Genomic DNA, 26,799 nt, shown 5'->3' with positions numbered 1-26,799 from the left:
TCAAAATAAATTTTATGTGTTCTAAGTGTTTTTAAAAATAGCCATGACCTCTAATTGTCGCCAACATCTCCTAGTTGGCCACTATTATTCATCACCTATTTATTGTCACCACAACATAAATAATAAAAAATATATTTTTAAGATATTAAATATATATTTTTTTATATCAAAGCATAAATAAAATAAAAAAATAAATAATAATAATCAATCAATAAGTGATCCCAAACAACCTTTTAGTATTTTTTTCCAACGATTTTTTTTTTAAATATTAAATTATTCTTAAAAACACCTGAAAAAATAATCTTTGAAAAAAAAAACTAAAGAAAAAACAACTTATCCCAAATGTGACAAAAAAGTATTGCAAAAACAAAAATAAAAAAAATGAAGATGATCGCATAGTCTACCTTATGAAAAATTATTTTGTGCGAACATCTAAAGTTGTCCAGACACCAATAAAAATGTACCTTGTCACCCTTCTACTATACCGTGGCTCATTACTGTTCGGTAACGTGGCTCGATATCGCTGGGTATCGAAACTCGGTATCGCGGCATCCAAACGTAAATCTGTGTCCGGTACTGCAACGTCCGAATGTAAAGTTGTGTCCGGCATCCTCACAGAATAATTTCTCCTACCTTACATGCCAACATTTTAATATATTTTTTTGAAACCCTAATATTAAAGCTAGAGCTTCTGATCCAAATTATACATTTTTATTCAAATAAATCTAAATGTAATTTAGTAATTTAATATCAATTAAAATGTAAGATGTTATTTTAACCTTCTTATAACTTATATTTAAGATTAATTGGGATAATAAATTAATTATGTTTTAGGCAACAAATTTTAAATTTATTTATTCTAGAAAAAATACAAAAGCATAATTAAATTTTGATTGATTTAGGTGTGTAATTTATTCAATTATTTTAATGAGGCATTCATTAAAGAGCTATCAATGATTAAATACTATGATTTTAAATTATTTCAATTAATTATTAATTAATAGTGTTTAAAGAATAACTGACATTATTAAAATAAATCCGATTAATAAAGAAAATTAATTAATAATCAATAACTAAGATAAAATATATTAATTAATCATGCATTATTTATGAATTCAATAGTCTTATTTATTATTTATTTAAATATTAATGCTTAATTAAGGAATTAATACTTAGTATCTAAATAAATTTTCTTAAACAATTCCATAATCCGGCTCGAGCTCAATTAGATAAATAGCTCGTTTTAGCCAAGCTTGATAAACTAAAGATCCAAATTTGAGCCAAAATTAACTCATTAATTCGAGAGTCGACTCTTTTAAATGATATTAACAAAAAAAAGATACTTAAAATATATTAAGATTCAGAATTTAATACAAAATTTCTGCAAAATATTTAAAAATAATATTCATTTTATTATATTAATTGATTCTTTAATTATTTTTTTATAATTTCTCAATTTTTTATCATTTCATTATAATTTCTTAAATCATAATCATTTTCTTTATTTCATAATAAATGTCACGAACTCGTTAAATAAAACTCGAGCTCAAACTCGATTAATTAATCAAACTCAAACTTAGACCATAGATGACTTAAGCTCAGCTCGACTAGTTTAAACCCCTAATTCCAATTGTTACAACCCTTCTTCATAACATTCAATAGCGTTATCACCACTTGGACATTAATCAGAGCTGAAAACACTAAAAAGGAAGATAATCTTACTAATTACAATTTAAAAGAATGCCTATAAATTAACACATGACAAACAACTCGAATATGCGCTACAGCATTGATGTTTAAGACCATTTTAACAGTACTTGTTAACAAAGGAATAAATTAAGAGAACTTCCTGCAAAGAAAAAAGAGCATTAACTGATATGGTCTTTTTTTTTTTTTTGTGACGTAACATTATATTGGACACTAGATAAGTATGACATAGCGAGAGATTAGGCAATGAGCAGCTGAGCAGCCCCAATTAAAATTATAAACCAAGTTGCAATTCGTGAAAATTACACAGGATTAACTGCAGCTGGCCTGTCAGAATGAAATGGAACATATTAGTATCGGGTTATGAAGAACATAAAATTTTCATACGTAAAAAAGTAGAAATATCAGAACCTAGAACTGGTGACCCAGCACACAGCACCCAATTGATCAAAGAAATCAGATTGATCAATCATTTGAACTCGTGATAGTTGCCAGTGAACTTTTAATCTGTAAAAAATTATAATACAGCTCAGAATCCGGAACATCAGATCATTAAAAGGCTAGAGAGTCCAAATAAAATACCTTGAGAGGATCTAGCGGAATTCATCATGCAAGTCCAAATCATCATCATCATCATCATCATCATTAAAAATAGAACTGTAAAATACATACGGGTGTTCTATCATTTCATTCAAACTTAGTTTTGCATCTTTATCCGCATCTGCCTGAAGAATGGGAAGAAACATCAACTCATCTACAAGCTGTAAGTCTATTGGCAGCCCAATTTAAAATACGGAAAATCATTTAAGCAGGAATTTTCAATGTCAGTTCAACATTTCCATACTGTAACGTAGTATTTATTATGTTATTATATATTACCAGTTAAAACATTCAAATGTGGCATTAAATCATCGCACAACATTAAATCAAGAAACCATAGATACGACCACAAGGCTCAAGAATGACAGCAAAATAGAGGACAAACCAAAAGAAAATCTAAGAAAGTAGGTACTGCGTCTCTTATACATGGGAGTTCTGGATAAGCATTATATTTATATGCATAGCATTACGTATAATAGCACATGCTTTGAGGAATATGCTCAAGCAAACAAAAGAAAACTTCTAAATACAAAAATACAAAGCTCAAGGAATACACGAAAATAAGTCAGAAGAATGATGAGGAAGAAGGCAAACAAATGAACACCAAAGAAAAATATACAACAACAACAACAACATCACGCCTTTGTCCCACTACGTGGGGTCGGCTACATGAATCCTTCTTCGCCATTGTGTCATGTTAAAAGTCCAATTCTCATTTTAATCAAATAAAGAAAGATCATTTCTAATATTTTATAACCAAGCCTTTTTAGGCCTACCTCTACCTTTCTTAACATAAGTCAAATCTAATACCTCAACTTTCCTAATCGGGTCATCGGAAGGCCTCCATTTAATGTGACCAAACCATCTAAGACGACTCTCTCTAATCTTATCTTCCACTGGAGCTACTCCAACATTTTCATGTATATGCTCATTTCGTATCCTATCTCTAAGGATAAAGCCACTCATCCACCTAAGCATCCTCATTTCTGAAATGCTTAACTTAGTATTATGCTTCTCTTTTAATGGCCAACATTCGGTACCATAAAGCATTGCAGGTCTCACCACATCTTATAGAATTTTCCCTTGAGTTTGAGGGGGACTTCTCAATCGCAAAATAAGCCCGATGCATTCCTCCATTTCAACCATCCAACTTGAATTCTATTGATAATATCCCCAGCTATTTCACCATCACTCTGAACAATAGATCTAAGATATCTAAAACATGTACTCTTATTAATGACTTGATCGCCCAAAGTCACAATCCCCTCACTAAGTCTATTGCTACTAAAATTACTTTCCATATATTCAGTTTAGATCTACTCAAGTGAAAACCTTTAGACTCAAGGTTGACCTCCATAATTCAAGTTTACCTTTAACTCCCTCTCTAGTCTTATCAACAAGAAGAATATAATCAGTAAAAAACATACACCAAGGTACATCCTCTTGCAAATGTCTAGTGAGAACAACCATGACTAAAGCAAAAAGATACGGGCTTAAGGTTGATCCTTGATGTAATCCAACCGAAATAGGAAAATACTTGGTCAAACCACATTTTGTTTGAACACAAGTAATAGCTCTTGCATGCATATCATTAATGATTTGAATATAAGCATTATTAACTCATTTCTTTTCAAGAATTGTCCATAGCACTTCTCTTGGAACTTTATCATATGCTTTCTCTAAATCAATAAATATCATAAGTAGATCCTCCTTATTATCTCTATATTTCTCCATCAAACCTCTCAATAAATGTATGGCTTCCATAATAGACCTACCCTACATGAATCCAAATTGATTTCAGAAACATTAGTATCACGCCACAACCTAAGCTCCATAACTCGCTCCCATAGTTTTAAAGTTCCTCTATAATTCGCACAGTACTATGCATCACCTTTATTCCTAAGAATAGGAATTAACACAATCATTCTCCACTCATCTAGCATCTTTTTAGCCTTCAAAAAAATATTAAAAAGTTTAGTAAGCCAAAAAATTCTTTCCATCTCCTAAGCATTTTCACATCTCTATTGAAATATAATCAGGTCCAACAACTTTTTCACACTTCATTTTTTTAAAGCCTCTCTAACCTCAATTTTACTAATATGCCAATAAAACAAAAAACTATATTTTCATTTAGGGTGCTAAAGTCACTAAAGTCAATCGTATTTTCACATACTTCAATAAAAAGTTTAGCAAAATATCACATCCACCTTTATTGAATATCATCTTTTAAGAAAAGTACTTTTTGATCTTCATCCTTAATGCAATTCACTTGAACTAAAAGTTTAGCTCTTTGCATCACAAATAGCATTCTTAAATTTGTTACGACCCACTTTATAGCTTTCCCAATTATTAGAATTCTTACATCTAAATCAATTTATATAAAAAAACTTCTTATTTTTTATCCTTTCTTGCACATTTAGATTCCACCACCAACTATTTTTACTATTAATAATTTTTTTCCTTCAAAACTCCAAGCACATCTTTTGCAATATTATTAATATCACTAGTCATTTTTTCCCACATAACATTAGCATCCTCATGCAAAGACAAAATCTTAAGATCTATATACTCTCAAAAATATTTTTGTTAATATACTTTAAATGCCCCCATCTAATCCTAAAAAAATTAGTTTACTTTATTTTTTATTTTGTCCATTTATCTTAAAGTCCAAAACTAATAATCGATGTTAAGTAAATAACTTTTTACTCGGAATAACTTTACAATCTTTGCAATCTAAACGATCTAACTTTCTTATAAGAAAATAATCAATCTGTATTATATCCATTTTTATAAGGAATAAGATATCCATATCTTTTTTTAAATAAGGTATTAACTATTAAAAAATCATGAGCTAAAAAAAATCTAATATGGTCTTATGACATTCATTTGTCATTCCAAATTTATGGCCACCATGAATGATTTTAAAATCATCTACCTCTCTACCAACATGTCCATTTAAATCTCTTCCTATAAAAACTCTTTCTTCAAGAGGTATCTTTCGTATTGATACTTCTAAATCAATTCAAAATTTTAATTTTGAACTCATATATATATATATATATATATATTTTAATTTTGAACTCATATCAAAACCTATTTAAGGATCATAAGCACTTATAATATTAACAGTCTTAGCATCAACAACAATTTTAAAAGTTATAATTCTATCTCTTATTTATTAATTTTTATAACATTATCCTTCAAACTCTTATCTATAATCACTCCTACACCATTTCTAGTACGACTCCTACCTGAATACCATAATTTATATCCTACTATCAATCTCCTTAGCCTTCTCTCCAACCCATTTAGTTTCATGAATGCATAAAATATTTATCTTCCTATGAATCATAATATCTATTAATTCTATTAATTTTTCTATAAGAAAACCTATATTCAAAGTTTCTATCCTAATTTTAGTTTCATGGACTAGCTTCTTTGCCCACATCCATCCTTGATGTGGAAACCCTTTGCCTATTTAACACTGCACCCGAGGGCCAATATAGAGGCACTTGCACACTTGTCACTGTATTCAGGCCATACAACACGTCGCTTCTAGGGGACGCCCTAGCATTAACACATTTTTTAAAAGATTCATGTCATGATTATTCGACAAGATTTACGCTGGCTGTCGACTACCTAACGCAACCCTCCACTTTTCTCATCCAGGACTTGCGACCTTGCAACGACAGTGTTAAGAGAAAATATACTGAAGAAACTAAAGTTGGCTACATCTTTATTTTTTTAACTAAAGTTGGCTACATCTTATAAAGGTACACAAAATTATTAGGTTTAATCTATCATATAATTTTAAGAAAATTGAGCTTAAATTTCAAGCATGTATTCTTCACTAATAGCAATAAGCTTTTGTGCTGATAGTAATTTTGACTAGTAGTATATCTAATAAAAGGGGTATTAAAAAAATGATCTAATCCATCAACTTGACAAAAAAATTTCGGGTTTAGTTTTACCCATTTAATAAATGGGTTGGGTGCATGTCCAAAATTTCAATATATTTATTAAACAGGTCGGGTTCATGTTGACCCGCCAACCTAATTTTGACACACAATAACCCATTTAAATTATTTTATTTTAAACTTTTTTTATTTATAGGTATGAGTGTTTTATTTTTTATTAATTAATCTAAATTTATTATAAAAATGCATAAAAAAATTTTAAAACAAAATGAGTTATTGGGCCAAGTTTAAGTTGACCAGATACGGATCGAATCAATTTGGAATCAAACTCGAACCCGATATGTTGACCCATTTTGACACCCCTACTAACACATCGTCAATTCTCCTTTGGTTCAAACGTCCTAACAAGTGATATTAGATTCAATAGATCAATTAAGATCAAGAAGTTCAAGAGGTTAATAGATCCTATATATATTTGTCTCTTTTGCAATTGTTGAGCATATTTCAAGAGCGGGAGACTCTTGCGGCAGCTCCACATGGTTAAATGAGCTATTGGTGCATGATATTTCATAAGTAACTATTTAAAGGGTAGTGTGGCTAATGTTGAAAGCTTTCATGTGAATAATATGTTTAGTCTCAATATGGATAGTTGAAAAAGTATATTGATATTGAAATATTAAGTAGCTGACCCATATCAATATGTTTAAGAGTTTAGGTTGACAATGATTTTATCTACTAATTTATCTAGCTCAAACTAAATACCCCTTTAATTCACACTCCCTAACACATTTGCATTTTTGTATGTTTAATGTTAACACTCGCGTTGCTAGGTCCATACTCTAGATGAGAAAAATAGAGGATTATGTTAGATAGTCGAGAGCCAACATAAAATTTGTTGAACAACTATGACATGAATCTTTTAATAAATTATGATAATGCTTGGATATTCCTAAAAGCAATGCATGGTTTGATATGAATATTTTTTATTGTTGAAAGTGAAAGTTCTTTCCTTGAAAGTAACATTAGATCATCTCAGCTGTCTGATAACGACTATTTTAATGTGTTCCAACCGTGTATTACGATGTGGGATCATACAATATAATTTTACTTTGTGCATACATTTTTCTCTATATGGTTGATTTATGTGGCTTGTAAAAATAAAAGTCTCAATAGTACAATGTCATAATGGATCATATAGTACGAATTAAATCATATAGTATAATTTTGTTCGTACTGTATGATTTGTTAGCGCTACATTTTTAATCATTAACCACCACCATAAAATATGCTTACTATAAATAATTAAATTAATCATAAGACCATTCAACAGGAAGAATACCAATGAACTGTCAAACACAACAAAATTAAATGGACACAACTACTGAGCAAATAAATAGAAAATACAAAAAAAAAAAACATATAATACCATATCATTACTCTATATTTCTTTTAATCAATAAAATTTTCATTGGGACATTTATCTAATTAAGTAGTGGGGCTCACGAGGATATTTGTATTTTTATAACCTTTAAAGTGAAATTTTTAATTAATAAGAGAAAATTTTCATTGTGTTTATTTGACATTAAACATAAAAAGTATAACAACCCCTTGATCATGTCAATTTCAAATTCAAGACTCATCATGTTTTAAAAAATTTCATATAATCGCTCAATTGTGGCTCTAAATAATCAACATATATGTGCACTGTCCAAATATCAAATTTGATCATTTTTATGAATAACGTCGTGTTAATTGTTTCCTTAATAAATGAGCTTTGAAAAAGAAATGAAGTATATGAGCATACTAGGCTCTATGAGCATACTTTCAAATCAATGTTGTTGTTCAACATATACTTCTATTTCAAATAAATGTAGTATATATAATATCTTTTTTATTTTATTTTTAGACATGGTTAAAATATATTAAACTTTCAAATCAATGTAGTAGCTCAATGTATACATCTATTATATCGGCACTCTTAACTAACAAATGTAAGATTTCTAGTAAACTAGATGTAATAATATTATAATCAATTGAAATAATTCACTGACCTATTTTCCAAGTTAATAAACATCACATCAATTGTCATTTGTGAACTCTATCTTAGATATCCCTCTAGTTAGATCTAGATTAGTGATCATCTTAAGTGTGTTCATACTAACATGATAGTCTCCTACGCCACAATTGTAATGACCCTTAAAATTTAAAAAATATATTTTGACCTACAAACAACTAAAAAAATATTACGAAAATCATTATAAGTTCAAATCATAAACCGTCTTCGCGTCATAACATAGATATTATTGTGTTTAAATTATAATATTTTTTCACTAATTTTTGGATATTGCTGCAATTCTTAAAGAAATTGACAGTCACTAGTTTCATTTCACATTTCTGATTTCTCTGAGTTTATGGAGAGAGCCTGTCTAATGATCTAATTTTTACACAACAGCAGTAGACTGCTGGTAGAAAGGTTTAGTGGAAAGACATTTGGTAATGAGTTTTCTAGGAAGAAGAGAAGATTTGGCCTGGGAGAGTCCAGAAGAAAGGGGCAATTTGTAATAATTTTTTGTGGCAATGTAGCCAATTTTGGTTATGCTAGTGGATTGTCTGTGTCTCAGTTGTGGTACACGACATTTTAGTCAATGCTACAGGATGACTGTATAATGCTTCAGATGGGGGCAAGTTGGACACAGGATGGATGAGTGTCCACAGGCAGGATTAAACCATGATCTGAGCCCCGATCTGAGAGTTAAGTTAAACCATCAAGGTGACCGAGGATAGTTCCACTTCGCACGTTTGTTGAGAGTTCTTCTGGTAGAGGCAGTGGTTCTGGTTATGATGTATGGAGGTCAACTGGCAATGGTCAAAGAGAGCCTAGCGGTTCTATTTCTCCAGCTCCAGTTCAAACATGTGTGTATGAATTGACTCAACGGGAAGTTCGAGATGCTCCATATGTGATTACTAGTACAACTTATATTTCTGCTCAGCCATGTCGTCTCAAGTCATTCATTTATTTCCGAACATTTTTTCGATTTATTGCACTTGCCTTCTATTTTATTACATTCTGTATATGTTATCTTACTGACTGGAGATGATATGATAGCCACATTTTTTTTCCATATTGAGATTTCATTTCCTATTTTTGCATTCAATGTTATTTTGGATATGAGCTGGTCAAGTCAGCATAAAGCTCAGGTTGATTACTTAAAATGGTGAGTCACTATTTCTAGGAAGAGAGAAATATATATTCCAAGGAGTTAGAGGTTTTTTATCTTATTTAATCTCTTCTTTGAAAGCAGATAAATTGTGGAAAAAGGTTTACATAACAATTTTAGCATTAGTTCAGGATAGCAGGGTGGATTCTGCTTCTATTACTAATGTTCCAATAGTACAAGAATTCCTAAATGTGTTTCCTGAGTAGTTAGTTTACCTCCAGACAGAGATAGAGTTATGTATTTATGTATTTTCGAGTACGGCCCCGATTTCCAATGCTTGATATAGGATGCCATGTAAGGAGCTTCAGGAGTTGATGGTTCAGTTTCAAAAGTTGGTTGATAAGGGATTCGTCTGTCCTAGTGTATCTTTGTGGGGAGCATCTGTCTTGTTTGTGAGGAAAATTGATGGTACGGTGAACATGTGTATTGATTATAAAGAGTTGAACAAAGTCAATATCAAGAATAAGTATCATCTACCATGGATCGATGATCTATTTAATCATCTTGCTGGATTTCTTTATTTTCTAAGATTGATATGCGATATAAAAATTACTAGGTGAAGGTGAGAGAAGCAAATGTGATTAAAACTGCTTTCAGTACTCGATATGGGAACTAAGTTTTTAGTCTATCTTTTTGGGTGACCAATGTGTGAGCTATTTTTATGGATATGATAAACAGAGTATTCATGGATTATCTGAATCAGTTTTTTATTATTTTCATAGATGATATTCTTGTTTATTCTGCTACAAAGTATAATCATGTCAGACATTTGACGATTATTTTAGAGACTCTGGGGAAGCATCAACTATATGCAAAATTCACTAAATGTGAATTTTGTCTGATTGCTTTCAGGGGCATGTGGTGAATAGTGCAATTATTTCTATATATTCACAGAAAGTTCAGGCAATTACTAATTGGAAGAAGCCTACTACTATATTTAAGGTATGGAGTTTCTTAAGTATGGCTATATCATGAGGGAATTTTCTCAAATTTCTACACCTCTGACGAGATTGACTCAGAAATCAGTAGCTTTTGTTTGGACCTCTAAGTGTGAAACTAGCTTTAAAATATTGAATGAATGTTTGACTTCAGCTCCAGTTTTGACTCTTTCATCTAGTATAAAAGAATTTCAGACATTTAATGATGCTTCACTAAAAAGTTTGAGATGTGTATTGATGCAACAAGGAAAGGTGATAGTCTATGAGTTGATTAAAGATTCTGATCTAATTGTTCAGTATCAACCTGGTAAGGTTTAAACGGTATGACATGCTCGAAGCAAGAATTCTTTTGGATTATCTTATATTCAACTTACTTTGGATGAGTATTTGACTCAGGATATGGAAAGATTATAGTTAGATATTATTTCTACTACTGATCGAGATTCTGGTATATTAACTCAGATGATTATTCAACCTACTATGCAAGAAAAGATTCAGGAAACTCAAAAGTCGAATGCAAAATATCCAATGTTGATTGATTAGATTAGATATGGTAAGAAATCTGAACTATGAGTACATGATTATGGTATTATCTTCTTAAAAAAAAAAAAAAAACATTATGTATTCTTAATTGAAGAGTTGAGACATGAGGTTCAGCATGAGTTTCATTTTTTATGTTAGATTATTCATCTATGATACAGTAAAATGCACAATAATTTGAAATGTATGTTTTGGTGGCCTAGATTGAAGAAGGATGTAACAGATTTTGTATCTAAATATGAAGTCTGTCAGTTAGTGAACATAGAACATCAGGGACCATTATCCATTCTAGAGTGGAAAAGAGAAGTGATTATGAATTTTCCCAATAATTTTTTTAGGTCAAGATAGAGACATGATGTTTTTTTGGGCTGTAGTGGATCGCCTGACGAAATCTGCTCATTTCATTCTGATCTAACGGTCTGATTTAGTGAACAAATTGACCCAGATATATGCATGAGATTATCATATTACATGAGATACCGAAGGGTATAGTTTCTAACAGAGATAACAGGTTTACCCCGAAATTGTGGAAAGTTATTCAGCAAAGTTTAGGTGCAAAACTATATTTCATTACAACATTTTATCCTCAAACTGATGAATAATTTAAGATTATACTGGTATTGGAAGATCTTGTATGATTGTGTCTTGGACTTTGGTGGCAATTGGGAAAACAACATTTCTCTGATCGAATTTTCTTATAATAACAGTCTTCAGTCCAACATTGGTATGTATTCATATGAAGCTTTGTATGGTAGAAAATATCGAACTCCTCTATCTTAGACAGAGGTAGGTGACAGGCGTTTGATTGGGCTGAAAAGATCTATCTGATTAGAGAAACATTAAAAGTCATACAGAACAAGTGGTTATAGTATTTTGATGTTAAGCATCGGGCTATGGAGTTTCAAGTGAGAGACTTTATATATGTAAAGAATAAAGATCAAACCGATGAAAGGAATTTACAATTTTGGTGGAGAAGGAAAATTAAGTCCAAGGTGCATTGGATCATTTGAAGTTATTGAAAGAATTAAAAAATCTTCCTACAGGTTACAGTTGTCAGATCATATGTATGAGATTTATAATATATTTCATGCATCACTTATGAGAAAATGGGTATCTGAATCTAAAAACAGAATATCTATAAAAGACATTGAGATATGTCAAAATTTGAGTTATAGAGAAGAACCAGATATGATTATACATTATGATGTTAGAAGGTTAAGAAGTAAATATTTTATGATGTTTAAAGTCCAGAGGAAGAATATAACTAAAAGTAAAACTACTTGGGAGGAGTATGAGATGAGACAGCTATATCAAGATTTATTCTGACTTATTCTGGTTTGAAAATGTCGAAGATGACATTTTTTAAGATGAGTGGATTGTAATATCCCTTAAAGTTTAAAAAATATGTTGACCTGCAACAGCTAAAAAATTATTTCGAGGGTCATTATAAATCTAAATCACAAATTGTTTTCATCATATTATAGATATTATTGTGTTTTAATTATACTTTTTTCCTAATTCTTGAGTTTTGCTGTAATTCCTTAAGATATTGACACATGTCGTCATAAATGGGATTATTGGGGTTGTTAAGTGTCCATTTTGCAAATCAATTTCACCCGTTCATTCTAAACATGCTAAGCTAATTAATGAATAATTTTCTATAATTTTTGGATCCTATGATTTAAAGATATAAACAACTTTATATGAATTTTTAAAACCTAAACAATTAGAATACTTACCATTATGCCCTTAACATATTTTATAACAAAATCCTAATCCAGTGTCCATTCCATCTTTATTTCGGTTAATAAAGAAGGGAAGAAAAAGTAAAGGGGAGAAAAGAAGGAAAATAGAGTAAGAAATGCAAAACTTGATTTTGTTGGTTGCAGAGCAATTTTTACAAATCGTTCTAGCTGAGAAATTTATTCTCCTCGAGGTAGTTTACACTATGTATATCTTAGTTTTTAAAATTTTGATTTTTTCAAGAATTTTTTTATTAAATTTATATTTTCATTACTAAAAAATAGGGATAACTTTGCACTAGTAAAGCATTCACCACATAATTTTTTATATGTTATAGAGATTGATTTTTTAAACACTTTGAATATTTTCTAGAAATTTCATCCCGGGCATTTTGAAATTTATACATTTTTATCAAATATAAAAAAATTAGGACTTTGAAAAATAGTATTGTAGTACAATTAAAATCTTGAAATAGTATTCTACATGTTCTGTAGTAATTTGTTTATTTATTGAAAATGTGCATTTTTGCTTAGTAAGATTTTTTATTGCCTACTATTAGGACATTTTTTATAAATTTTGAAATGTGTTTATTTACACGTAATTAGTGTAATACATTGAAATATGTGCCTAATTGATTAAAATGGATGATTTTATGGAGATCTAATAGGGGTGGAGGAAGTTCTGTTTGGGTGATATATGTGCATTCTGCTTTAAACTTGCTAAACTCTGTCTGTTGATCAGACTTATTAAACTATCTGTTGGGAAGAATAAGGGTCGGAGTTATCAAACTTTGTTTGTTGGAACGAATATATGCAATGCTTGTGAATTTTGTCTAAAATTCTAATAATTGTATTTATTTCTCTGCTCAACTTTGCTTTTAATACTCGGTGAATATTTAATAATAAAATGATTTGAGAATTTAGATGAGTTGAAATATGGTCGGCTGAGCTGCGGAAGATTACATATATTTTGCTTTATGCTTTCAAGGTCTGGGAAAAGAGGTTTCAGTTGAGTAGCTTTTAAGGATCTGGCATGAGGTTGTATAAGTATTTTTCTATTTTGATTTTTGTGCAATCATGGCTAGCTTTTGTTATATTCTTTTCAGTATTTTACTTTCAGTAGCTATGTAATATAGTGTATATACATTTTGATAATGAAATGAACGAGATTTTGAGAATGAAACATTTTCAGCACTTTGGATGTTTTAAAAGCTCTGTAGTCTAATGTTATTTTAAAATGTACATATTGAAAGAAAATTTGAATTTTTTTTAGAATTAGAACTTGGGTTTTGCCTTTCATGGCTCAACATGATAAGACATATCTCATTAGTGGTCTTGTTGGGGATCGTGACAAGAAATAAGACTCATCTAAAAAAAATATCAAATAATAGATATAAGTAGACTCACTTATGTTGTCAATGTTAAGCATATAGATATTATTCATCCTAAAACCTTCTAACATAATTTTTTAATTTAAAATTAATAAGCATTTGTTTGAGAGACTTTATATAAAACCCTTTATCATATAGGTGATTAATAGATAATAAGTTTGAAGACTCTCAAGTAGAAAGACCTTTTCAATAGTAAAGTAATCATTCTTAGTAACCTTGCCAATCTCAATAACCTTTCCTATCATGTTGTCTGCAAGAGTTATTTTACCATTACTCCCGAGCTCAAGTGCTATTCTTTTTTATGTCTTTAGTCATGACTATTTATTTTACCAGTACTCTTGAGCACCCACTGTAAAGTTACTGTTGAAACTTCTCTTCAGACCTACTACTACGGAAATAACAAGTGTATACAGAAGTTGAAAAACAAAGGCGCTAATGCATGCTGAAATTGATTTTAATTATTCTTTCATAGTGTTTGCAACAGCTACACAACAGCATACAATAGTGTGATTATAAGTTTAAGATAAGATATATAGAGCTTGTTCTAAACAAATGATGAGATGCAAAACAGTTGAAAATCAACAGCTTGGATGTCCAGTAGGTGTCAGATCAATTTCAAGGGGTATGGTTCAACGTAGGTATGGTAAGATCAATTTCAATAATTGGTAACGATTCGGCTACTGCATATGTTGACAGAGAATTTATAGCATAGGAGATATCAGGTCTTGTAATAATTAAGTACTGAAGTGACCCAATCAGCTGAATAGAATTCAGGTTTGGCGTACAACTCAGAATCAACAGTTAGAGAGGGTAATTCGAAGGGTGAACGACTAAGGATAGGTCTACAATCAGACATACAAACCTTAGCAAGTACATTGGAAACATGCTGAGCTTGCAACAAATATTCTCCAACAACAATTTTAGAGACCTGAATACCAAGAAAGTAGGCAACCGGCTTAAGGTTTCTCATGTGAAACCGAGAATGTAAATCCAAATGATGAGCCTTAATAGCCTGAATGTCATTTCAGTAAGGAGAACATCATCAACATAAATAAATATATAGATTGAAACCAAACCTTTTTGGTATATAAAGATGGGTCGGAATTGCTAGCCATAAACCTAGATTGGTAGAGATGAGTAGAAAATGTAGATTTTTTTTGTTTCTTTTTTTCTTTTTTTGTGAAAGCTAAAACAAATTTTTGTAGAGAATCATTGTTGTGGGGCTTGTTTGAAGCCATAGAGAGCTTTATGTAGATGATGTAAATAATTAGAAAATTAAAGATCTTGAAAGCCAATAGTTTGCATCATGAAGACTTTCATTAAGTTTGTCATGCCAAAACAAATTAGAAACATTTAATTGAAGTATTAGCCAAATACATGCAAAAGCAAAAGTGAAGAAAATACAGACGTTGGGAAATTTGGATCGGACTAAAAATGAGTGTAATTAATACCACTTCTATTTAAATCCTTGCACAACCAAATGTGTTTTATACTAAGCAACATAACCATCAATGGTATTTAAAGAGTCATTTGCAACCAAAAATATTCCGATCAGAAATATGAGGAACAGGAGTCGAGGTATCTTGTTTTTGTAAAGCTTCAAACTCTTCTGACATGATAGATATCCAATCAACATGTTGATTGGATTGAGAGAAACAAGTAGGGGTTGATAGAATAACTATATGCAGAAGAGTAAAAATTAATTTGGGTTTTAGCCTGCCAGTTTGAAGCCTAATTACCATAGGATTTCTTTGTGGAGCAAGTCGAGACATAGGGGTTATAGGGCTGCTGGAGAAGAGATAGGAACAGTAGAAGATGAAGGTAAAGTAGCAGCAGTAGGAGCAGGGGTGGAGTAAGGTATGGGAATTGGAGTAGTTGGCTACAACAATACTTGAGAGGGAAGAGATGAAGGCGAAACAAGGGAATTTGATGGAACTGACCGAGTAGGAATAGAAGGAATGGACTCAGTAGGAGTTTTGAAAGGAATGATGAGTTCATGGAAATGAACATGACATGAAATATAAACGCAACCAGAGGGCACATGAAGGCATTTATAAGCATTGGAATTAGATGCATAACCAAGACAAATGCAGGTAGTGGAGTGTGGTCCATGTTTATTCTGAAACTTGGCTGGAAACCAAGCGTAGCACAATCTACCAAAGACTTTGAGATGATGATAATTGGGAGGTTTTTTGTAGAGACATTCATAAGGAGAGATGTTATTGATAATTTTGGAGTGTAGCAAGTTTATTAGATATGAGGCTGTGATGAGAGTAGCAACCCACAAGTTGTTTTAAATTAGTATCAAATAAAAGAGCTCAAACTATTTCAGGTGATGATGCTTGTGTACAACAATGCAATTTTGCTCAAGAGTACTGCGACAGCTGCTTCAGTGCAAAATGTCAAATTCTTGTGACATTGTTTGAAAATTCATAACAGCAAATTCATCACCACCATCTTATTGAATGATTTTAATAGGTTTTGAAATTGTCTTTCAACAAGAAATTTAAATTAAAAGAATTTAGTAATCATTTCAGATTTTAAATGCTGCAAATAAACCCAACAATACCTAGAAAAATCATCAACAAACAAAAGATAATATTTATAAGATTATTTAAAAAAATTGGGGAAGGACCCCTATACATCCATATGTCTAAGTTCAAGATATTGAGTGCTTCTTACTGAAGCTAAAGAAAAAAAGACAAGCAATGTCACTTTGCTAGAACACCTGACGAGCAATGAGAAGAAAGAGAGGAAAGCTTGCTGGATGGAAGGTGAGCTGTAAGAAAATGTTGTGTTGAGATAGAAGGGTAACCCAGCCGCTGATACCACAGGTTGTTGGTGGAAGCAAAGGTATGGCATAAGACCAAGAAGCATTCACTGAGAGGGAGAAATAGAAATTCTAATAGAATAAAGTTTATGAAAATTGGGACCTTGGAGGAGAGACTTGTTGGCCTTGGAGTCCTTAATTTGAAAACCAGTAGCATCAAAGCAGACAAAGCATGGGTTATATGTAGTTAATTGATGAAAAGATAGCAAATTATAAGAGAGATTAGGCACATGCAAAACATTTGGTAGATGAAGATTACGAGATGAAGTTGGAAGAATACCCTAACCAATATGAGCTATGGGAAGCATCAGACCATTGTCAACCTGCACTTGAGAAGAACAAAAATATGGCAGAGGGGAGAACAGGTGACAAGCATTGGAAGTGACATGAGATGTAGTGAGATGAGATTTGGTGCCTGTATCCAAAAACCAATCAGCAGCAACAGAAGTATCATGAGCCAAATAAGATTTTACTGAAGGTTGGAATGTGAGGTCTATCCACTGCCAACAGTGGAGAGTTAAATGATTGAATTAGCCTCAGAATTGACAATCTATAGGCTGAGATGCCCGACGAGCTCCACGACCTGATCCATATAGCATATGGCCACCATGGGCTGAAGAGGAATTAGCACAACCTCAAGCATCCAATGGGTCGAAGCCATGGCCTCTAGTGCAACCTCACATAGCAGCAAGAGCGAATGGAGACTCAGATGAACTAGTGAGAGGTTTAGGACAAGCATACAACACCACCAACAAGTTTTTGTCCCACCATATGTGGTCTGCTACATGAATCCTTTTTTGATGTAGACAAAGGGGGGGTCAACCCATGTCCAAAATAATATGTATTTTGACATCCCTTGAGTCTACTAGCTCAATCAAAATTGAGCTGAAATTTTAGCTCATTTATGAGCTGGTCTTGAGTTCATTTATTGAACTAAGGGTTAGCTCATTATTAGCTATGATTTTAGTTCATAGTTATCTTTTTATTAAATGTACTTTTTATGTTTTTTATGTTTGTAATCATGTTTGTCTCTTGAAATTCCAAACCGGCCTTTGGAATTCCAAGATTTACTTTTCCCATGAGGTGGCTCCTTGGCTTCCTCTATGGCCTCTAGTATTTTGTGCATTTTCCCCCTTGGATTCCGGCCGGCTGCTGGTTTTCCGTGCCTGTGCTCCCTGCCGTGACCGTGCCCCCTTGGTTCCCGCTCGGCCTCCTTGGTTCCCGCGGCTACCACTTCGGTTCTTGGGTTTGGGATGATTTTTTTGAAATGTAAGAGTTTGTTCGTCCCTCTTCCTCATCTTTAGTCATTTTTGTCGGTAGAAGTCCGTCGTGTCTTTGTGATCAAGAGATATAGGCTCCCTATATTTTTTGATCGCATCATTTTGGTATCAGAGCAAGTTAGGAAATCCTACGTTGGTTTGTCGAGTTTTGTTTTCAAATCAGTATTTGTCAAAGTTGTGTCAAGTCAAGTCAGAGTTTGTGAGTTTAATCAAGTCGTTAGTCTTGTCTTAAGTTTTTAGATTGTGTCTTGTAATTTTTTTATTGAATCAAAAAAAATGAAAAATACCAAAAATATGACTACATTCTAGGAAGAAAGCGATCAACATAATCCTGATGTCCCACTCCCGTTGGACAGATGGATACCTACAGAAGGAGACTCAACGGATCCACTTCAAGATCGACTCTACAAACTGCAATATCACATGTTCCTATGTGATCAAAAATTCGAGAAGTACAAAAGATATATACAACAGCAATTCGAGGAGCAAGAAGAAATTCTGAAAAGGTTTGGTGAAAAACTCAAGGAGCTCGATGAACAGTATGCACCGCCTCAAGGGAATCAACAACCAATTCATCAGGAGCTGAATTTTTCAAGAAGGGGAGAAGCTGATGTAGACAAAGGGGGGGTCAACCCATGTCCAAAATAATATGTATTTTGGCTTCCCTTGGGTCTACTAGCTCAATCAAAATTGAGCTGAAATTTTAGCTCATTATGAGCTGGTCTTTAGTTCATTTATTGAACTAAGGGTTAGCTCATTATTAGCTATGATTTTAGTTCATAGTTATCTTTTTGTTAAATGTACTTTTTATGTTTTTTATGTTTTAAATTATGATGTCTCTTGGAATTCCAAGATTTGCTTTTTTATTTTCCCATGTGTGGCTCCTTGAATTCCACCATGGTTTTATTGCTCTCACCTCCTTGGATTCCGGCCGGCTGCTGGTTTTCCGTGCCTGTGCTCCCTCCCGTGATCGTTCCCGCTCGGCCTCCTTGGTTCCCGCGGCTACCACTTCGGTTCTTGGGTTTGGGATGATTTTCCGTGCAAAGCATTTAGTTTTTTTAATGTTTGTCTTTTAGAATTCCTATGGGAGTTTAATGTTTGTGTCTCTTGGTATTCCTCTTTCATACCTATAAATATGGGAGGATTTGTAATGTTTGAAGTAAGTGAATGATAAGTTATTTTTGGAAGTTTTAACCTGTGGGTTGACTTTGGAAATCCTGCGGGCTCTTTCCACCCTTCTTTCTCATCCCCTCCAGAAATCCTGCGGGCTCTTTCCAACCTTTCTTCTCGGGCTTCTAACCTCTTTCGTCTCTCCGCAAGTGCCACTCCACCTGTATCCCTCTTCTCTAAGTGCAGCAACTTTAGGGTGTCGTCATTTTGTTTGCAAGAATCATTTGTATTGGTGTAAGTTTTCTTTTGTTTAGTTTAAATTGAAATGTAAGAATTTGTTCGTCCCTCTTCCTCATCTTTAGTCATTTTTGTCGGTAGAAGTCCGTCGTGTCTTTTGTGATCAAGAGATATATGCTCCTTATATTTTTTGATCGCATCATTTTGGTATCAGAGCAACTTAGGAAATCCTAGGTTGGTTTCTCGAGTTTTGTTTTCAAATCAGTATTTGTCAAAGTTGTGTCAAGTCAAGTCAGAGTTTGTGAGTTTAATCAAGTCGTTAGTCTTGTCTTAAGTTTTTAGATTGTGTCTTGTAATTTTTTTATTGAGTCAAAAAAAAATGGAAAATACAAAAAATATGGCTACATTCAAGGAAGAAAGCGATCAACATAATCCTGATGTCCCACTCCCGTTGGATATATGGATACCTACAGAAGGAGACTCAACGGATCCACTTTAAGATCGACTCTACAAACTGCAATATCACATGTTCCTATGTGATCAAAAATTCGAGAAGTACAAAAGATATCTACAACAGCAATTCGAGAAGGAGCAAGAAGAAATTCTGAAAAGGTTTGGTGAAAAACTCAAGGAGCTCGATGAACATTATGCACCGCCTCAAGGGAATCAACAACCAATTCATCAGGAGCTGAATTTTTCAAGAAGGGGAGAATTTGATGTAGAAAAAGGGGGGGTCAACCCATGTCCAAAATAATATGTATTTTGGCTTCCCTTGAGTCTACTAGCTCAATCAAAATTGAGCTGAAATTTTAGCTTATTTATGAGCTGGTCTTTAGTTCATTTATTGAACTAAGGGTTAGCTCATTATTAGCTATGATTTTAGTTCATAGTTATCTTTTATTAAATGTACTTTTTATGTTTTTTATGTTTTAAATTATGATGTCTCTTGGAATTCCAAACCGGCTTTTGGAATTCCAAGATTTGCTTTTTTATTTTCCCATGTGTGGCTCCTTGAATTCCACCATGGTTTTATTGCTCTCACCTCCTTGGATTCCAGCCGGCTGCTGGTTTTCCGTGCCTGTGCTCCCTCCCGTGACCGTGCCCCCTTGGTTCCCGCTCGGCCTCCTTGGTTCCCGCGGCTACCACTTCAGTTCTTGGGCTTGGGATGATTTTCCGTGCAAAGCATTTAGTTTTTTTAATGTTTGTCTTTTAGAATTCCTATGGGAGTTTAATGTTTGTGTCTCTTGGTATTCCTCTTTCATACCTATAAATATGGGAGGATTTGTAATGTTTGAAGTAAGTGAATGATAAGTTATTTTTGGAAGTTTTAACCTGCGGGTTGGCTTTGGAAATCCTGCGGGCTCTTTCCACCCTTCTTTCTCATCCCCTCCGGAAATCCTGCGGGCTCTTTCCAACCTTTGTTCTCATGCTTCTAACCTCTTTCGTCTCTCCGCAAGTGTCACTCCACCTGTTTCCCTCTTCTCTAAGTGCAGTAACTTTAAGGTATCGTCATTTTGTTTGAAAGAATCGTTTGTATTGGTGTAAGTTTTCTTTTGTTTATTTTAAATTGAAATGTAAGAGTTTGTTCGTCCCTCTTCCTCATCTTTAGTCATTTTTGTCGGTAGAAGTCCGTCGTGTCTTTTGTGATCAAGAGATATAGGCTCCTTATATTTTTTGATCGCATCATTTTTTCTCTATTGTGTCCTATTAATAGTCAAATTCTCATTTAAATCTAACATAGAAGATCATTTCTAATATTTTCTAACCAAGTTCTTTTAAGTCTACCTCCACCTTTATTAGCATAGGCCAAATCTATTATATCAACTCTCCTAACAGGATCATCGGAAGGTTTACAGTCAGGACATGCATAATAAGTAATTATTTCAAGATATAAGTTATATCCAAAAAAAGATTTTGCATATTCTCTGATTTTTTCATTCTCTGGCACCTATTAGACCAGATTGTTCTCGACTACTATTTATCCAAACTGTTGGTTTTCAACTATTTTGCATCTCATTATTTGCTTATAACAAACACTAATATCTTAACCTAGTTCTAATACACACAGTCACACACACACACATATCCCATTATATACTATTTCAAATACTATGAAAGAATGATTAAAATCAATTTCAACATGTATCAACAACTCTGTTTTCCAACTTCTATATATACTTCTTATCTGCTTAGCTGCAAGTTTGAAGAGAAGTTTCAACATGGTAACATTGAACATGCAACACCTTTTTTTTATATATCTTATCTCTTGAAATAATAACTTACCAGGCACCACATGCTATTGTGAAGGCATGCCAACAAAATCATACTAAGTGATAATCCTAGGAATCCAAACCATCTTGGGTTCCCTAAGGTTGGTGGATGGAAGCATAATATAAGATGATATGACTTGTTTAAGAAACTATTTGAAATAAATTCTCTTGTGTGCCCTATGAATGCATACGCATGCTAGATGACTTGACATGCCACATGAATAACATGTAATGCTAGGCATGGAGCACGAGCATCTATCGGGAATAGACCTCTTCTTGTGAGAACAAGATGCATGATGACATCCCACCTTAAGTGGTGTATGCAACTGTTATATATTTATGAGTTGTCTCAACTCCAAAGCTTTTATTCTTCTCACATTAGCATTCGCTAATGACCTTAATTTCATATGTAATTCATATTTAGCTTCATTTAAATTCCAAGTGTCATCCTGTATTTAGATTATTCCCCTTTCAAATTTATTACAAAAATAATCTTTTCGCTAATAATTTTTCGGACTCCTCCAAATCATACAATAATATATTACACTCATTCTTTAATGATGCAAAGCTATTTTTCCTTCAAAAATTTAAAGCCAACATACAATTCTTTAATCATAAAAATAGTTCATCATAAGACAAGTCGTATGACTAATTGGTGATTGGTTCACCCAAGTCATCTTTAGCTATTAAGTATAATTTGCTCGTCTCTTATTTGTGGTCACTTGTGAATGATTTTGTGTTTGAATTCATGCAATACGCCTTCTGTATCCTTATTTTGAACTTCCTTCTCATTTTTTCTGCTTCTGACTAGAGCCTTTCAAGTAGGGACACTCACTCTATATGATATGGCTTTTTATATTCAAAATATAGAACATCAGTTTCAATTTTCAACTTATTTTTATCTCTTTTTCTAGCTCTTCTTTCATTTAACTTCGTTTCTCCTTTTCAAGAATAATATAGATTTTTGAGTTAGCACTGTAACCAGTGTTATGTTATTATCATCATCAGATTTTTTTTTCCAAGCAAGCTGTCCTCTAATTGTTCTGCATTCAATGAGATGGTTATTTCTTTCTTTTTCTTTAATTGTTTTCTCATGTATCTATATTTCTATGAATAGCTTTTTATTCTAAGGCTATCAGTGAACACAATAAAAGATCAAAAGAATAGGTGGATTTAGAAATAACAATATTCTAATAAACACTTAAAGGTTCTCGATTCACATTTGTTGCATTAGTTTAATGTTTATCCAAAGCATGCAAAGAATTAATAATTTGTTTGAACTGAGTATACAAATCAATAATGCTTGTGGATGAGTAATAGCATAGAAAAGTTCATAGTTGTGTATGAGTAAATTCATACGTAAGTATTTTATCTCATTAGTTTCCTCATACGTAATGGAACGCTATCCAAAATCCTTCTAACCATTTAACAAGTCCATATGCGCATGTAGTCTTCAAATTATAAAGCACAAAAAAACTATCCAAACATTTGGAATTCATATATACTAGCTCTCTATCTGCCAATATTCAATAATCAAAAGAGAAGCTTACATATTTTCCATTATCGATTCTGTATGGAGATGAACATATCTTTGATCAAATTCCACATATGATCATTTATGGATTAAATAAAGGCACTCATGCAAACTTTTCAAAAATCAAACAAGATGTTATAGAGATCGTCTAATGAAATACCCTTTCAATGTGTTATTCTAATTTGTTCCATTGTACGAACTATTTTACGTGATGGCACCATTCACAAAATAACCAAAAAGGTGATGAATGGGTGTCTTAAATTAAAAAATTCACATTTTTTTACTTTTTAATTTTGAAAAAAATTATTTTGTTGGAGAAAAATGATTCATTTTGCCGACCCCATGTAGTGGAAAAAGGCTTGATGTTGTTGTTGTTGTTGTTGTTGTTATATTTTTACTTTTTAAAATAATATAAGAAAATATAAATTTTAAGAAAAGTGAAAATTTTAGATAAAAAAAACTAATACCATCTAGAGAAAAAGGATTCATGTAGCCTAATACCATCTAGAGAAAAAGGATTCATGTAGCCAACCCCACATAGTAGGATAAATGCTTCATATTGTTGTTGTTGTATTTTTTTTTAAATGATATAAGCAAACATAAAATTTATGAGAAGAAAAAATTTTAGATAAAAAAACTAATACCATCATAAAACATATTATCTATAATGCATAAGATCAATATAAGTAAATAAAGAGCAAAGGAAAATAAGGCACAAACTGATTCTCATATAGTTCAACACTAATGCCTAAATGTCCATGTCATGAGACATCTACCTTAAGAATTCATTATTCTATCTTTTAGCCATCACCAAGCAACGAAGCTTCTCTCCTTAATGGGTAATGGAGAAAACCTACACCTTTTTTCTACTCCACATGTGAAGACTACTACTCTAGTCAATCCGCTAGTCCATAACTTCATATATTAGGAAGTTTGAGATCTATTCGATCTATGTTAACCTAAGGTTATGAACCAAAACTCAGCTCAAATTTCAACCTAAATTCCAGGAAATCAGCAGAAATGCCGCATACGTACCGATTCGGCGCCGCTTCAGTCGTTTCTCCGTAATACCTATGCGAAATCGGGCTCGATCATCACTCTTCGATGTCGTTAAATACCCGCTGCTCACATGAAGCTTTTGTTCTTCCCCCCACGCGAGAAACTCACGCAGATCTCCACATCCCGTCGCTGCTTTTGATCTCAACCTCCTGCCCCGACCTCAACTCGGCAAATCTCCCAGACCAAATCCCGTGAACCTCCAAACCGAAGCCCTGGACTTGCCCGACTCCTTATCCCAACACTCAAGCTACAGCAAGCCATCCGACGCCTCCTGTCCTTACTCGACACCGAGCTTCGACGTCAAACCGAGAGCCCTCCGACCTTCCCACACCCGAACCGAACCCAGTCGCTCCCTTTGCGATTTTCCGACATTCCCTCCATCTCTGTGCCGCAAGACTCAACCAAACTAAGCCATAGCCTTGCCCGATCCACATAGAGAGAGAGTCCCCCTACCTGTGAAACCGAAGCCAACTCCCGTCATTTCTTCCGACCATGCAGTTGGAATCCCTAGCCGACGCCTCCCCTCAGCCCCAATCTATCATCCAATTTGCAAAACACATTAGGCCCCATCCATACTTCACACTACTACATACCCGGCGCCCATCTCTGCTACCCGATCACATATAGCCCTCTATTCAGTTTTTTTTCCAAACAGCAAACTGAGAGCTTGAGGTTGTCTTTCTCTATCTATTAAAGTTATATATATATATATAGTATTACTAATATAACATCAATTATTGTTAATATTCATAGCTGGCTATTATTGCTCATTATTATTATTATTCATTATGATTAATAATAATAATAGTTATTGTTATTATACGTGGTAGTAATGATGTTATTATTAATCTTTTTAATAATAATTATCATTGATGTTTTAATGATAATCATTATTAAAGATATTAATAATTATTATCATTAATTATAAAAATTGCTTCAAAAAAAAGAAAAAGAAAAAAAAGGTATCTCTTCTCTTCTCTCGATCCACGTGCCAATGACCCCGCGCAGGTATAAAGTTCCTAAACCCTAAAACTCCAAGAACCCGTTCTCGGCGCTTGTAACGCGGCGAACGACCACCTATGCACGCTTTTCTCTAGCGTGGTAGGAGGGAATACGTTGCGATGCTTGCGATGAGGCGGGGAATCACAAAACCCCATTTTCGATGTTAGCAGCGCACCGGAAAACCAACTCACGCACGCTTTTCTCTAGCATGGTGGGAAGGGAACCCGGTGCAACGCCTACGGCGAAGCGGGGTCAAATATAAAATTGCTTATTTTAAACTGAGGGACGAAGACCCATGCACTCCTTTCTCTAGCGTGGTGGGGGGACAAATTACGGCCGTGGTGTCCTATGACATTAACCGTGCACGCTTTTCTCTTGTGTGGAGGAGGCCCATTTTCCTGTAGTTTCCCCTAAACGGGGGAGACGCCGGGAGACTGCCGAAATTTCGAGTTAACACGAGACTATATTTGGACTTGTATTTGGACAAAAAAATGATTTATAAAAATACTTGAGCTTAAATGAAATGAATTTGAACATGAAATGGATTTGAGTGCAAGCAAGGATTTGAACAAAAGAAGGAGACCTATTTGAACATTCACAGGGGACTTGATTTGAGCTACATAAAGAACCCAAGTTGAACTCACATGAACTTGATGTAAGAAGTTCTAACTTCAATTTGAACTTGCACATTGAACTCGAGCTAAATTCATAAGCTTAAGCTTGAACCAAAGAATATGAACTCAAGATCAAACTCCATTTGAACTCGGACTTGAACTCTACAAGACAGCAAGGGACTATTTGAACTCAAATGAGTTCAAAAATGAACTTGATTGAACTCAAAGGAACGCAGGGAACATAGAACTTGAATTCAATCAAACTACAACAGGCTCGAATTTCCAAAGGCTTCAAAAGATTTTGACTTGGACTTTGAACCAAGATGATGACAAATTTAAATTTCACTCCAAATGAAACCATGATTGATTACAAAGGAACATATGTGGAACTTGCAGTGGATGAGAAAACTTGCAAACACTATTTGCTTACAAGTAGTGATAACTTGTTAAACTTCTTGCTAGGTGAGGGGCAAAAGCAATACCCATCAGCCGTTGGAACAGTCTGGGCTCACAATCTCACCTAGGGTCTTCTCCTTTCTCTAGAGCTCTCACCACTCAATGAAACTAGAAGGCTGAAAATTCTTATTGATCAATCATTTTTTCTCATACAATAGTGAAGACCTCTATATATATATGTTTTAAAATAAAAAGAAATGCAAAGACTAAAATGCTCTTTGGGCTACATCAAGAACTAAGCCCTCATAAGCGTACAATGGTAAAAGAAATACACGTCAGTCGTCTGGGCTCACGGTCTACCACCCCTTTCCTCTTCTCCACCACCGGCCGCCTCTCCTTCTCTTCCCAACTGAC

The 26,799-nt window shown here is 33.3% G+C and overlaps 1 protein-coding gene across 1 annotated transcript in view; it reads right to left on the bottom strand.

The window, feature by feature from the left end:
* Positions 1–1,608: 1,608 nt before the first annotated feature.
* Positions 1,609–26,799, bottom strand: part of LOC110102866 (calumenin-B) — a 38,000-nt gene continuing 12,809 nt past the window's right edge. Inside the window, exons 6-8 of the mRNA XM_020831358.2 lie at positions 2,290–2,432; positions 2,119–2,214; positions 1,609–2,034 (exon numbers count right to left, since the gene is read on the bottom strand). Coding sequence (XP_020687017.1) covers positions 2,301–2,432 — 132 coding nt within the window. The 3' untranslated portion in view covers positions 1,609–2,034; positions 2,119–2,214; positions 2,290–2,300. The remainder of the gene's footprint in view (positions 2,035–2,118; positions 2,215–2,289; positions 2,433–26,799) is intronic.

Source organism: Dendrobium catenatum, unplaced genomic scaffold (assembly GCF_001605985.2).
Source record: "Dendrobium catenatum unplaced genomic scaffold, ASM160598v2 fragScaff_scaffold_304, whole genome shotgun sequence".
Lineage (NCBI taxonomy): Eukaryota > Viridiplantae > Streptophyta > Magnoliopsida > Asparagales > Orchidaceae > Dendrobium > Dendrobium catenatum.
Note: the sequence above shows the minus strand (reverse complement) of the source record. Positions and strands in the feature narration are given on the sequence as shown.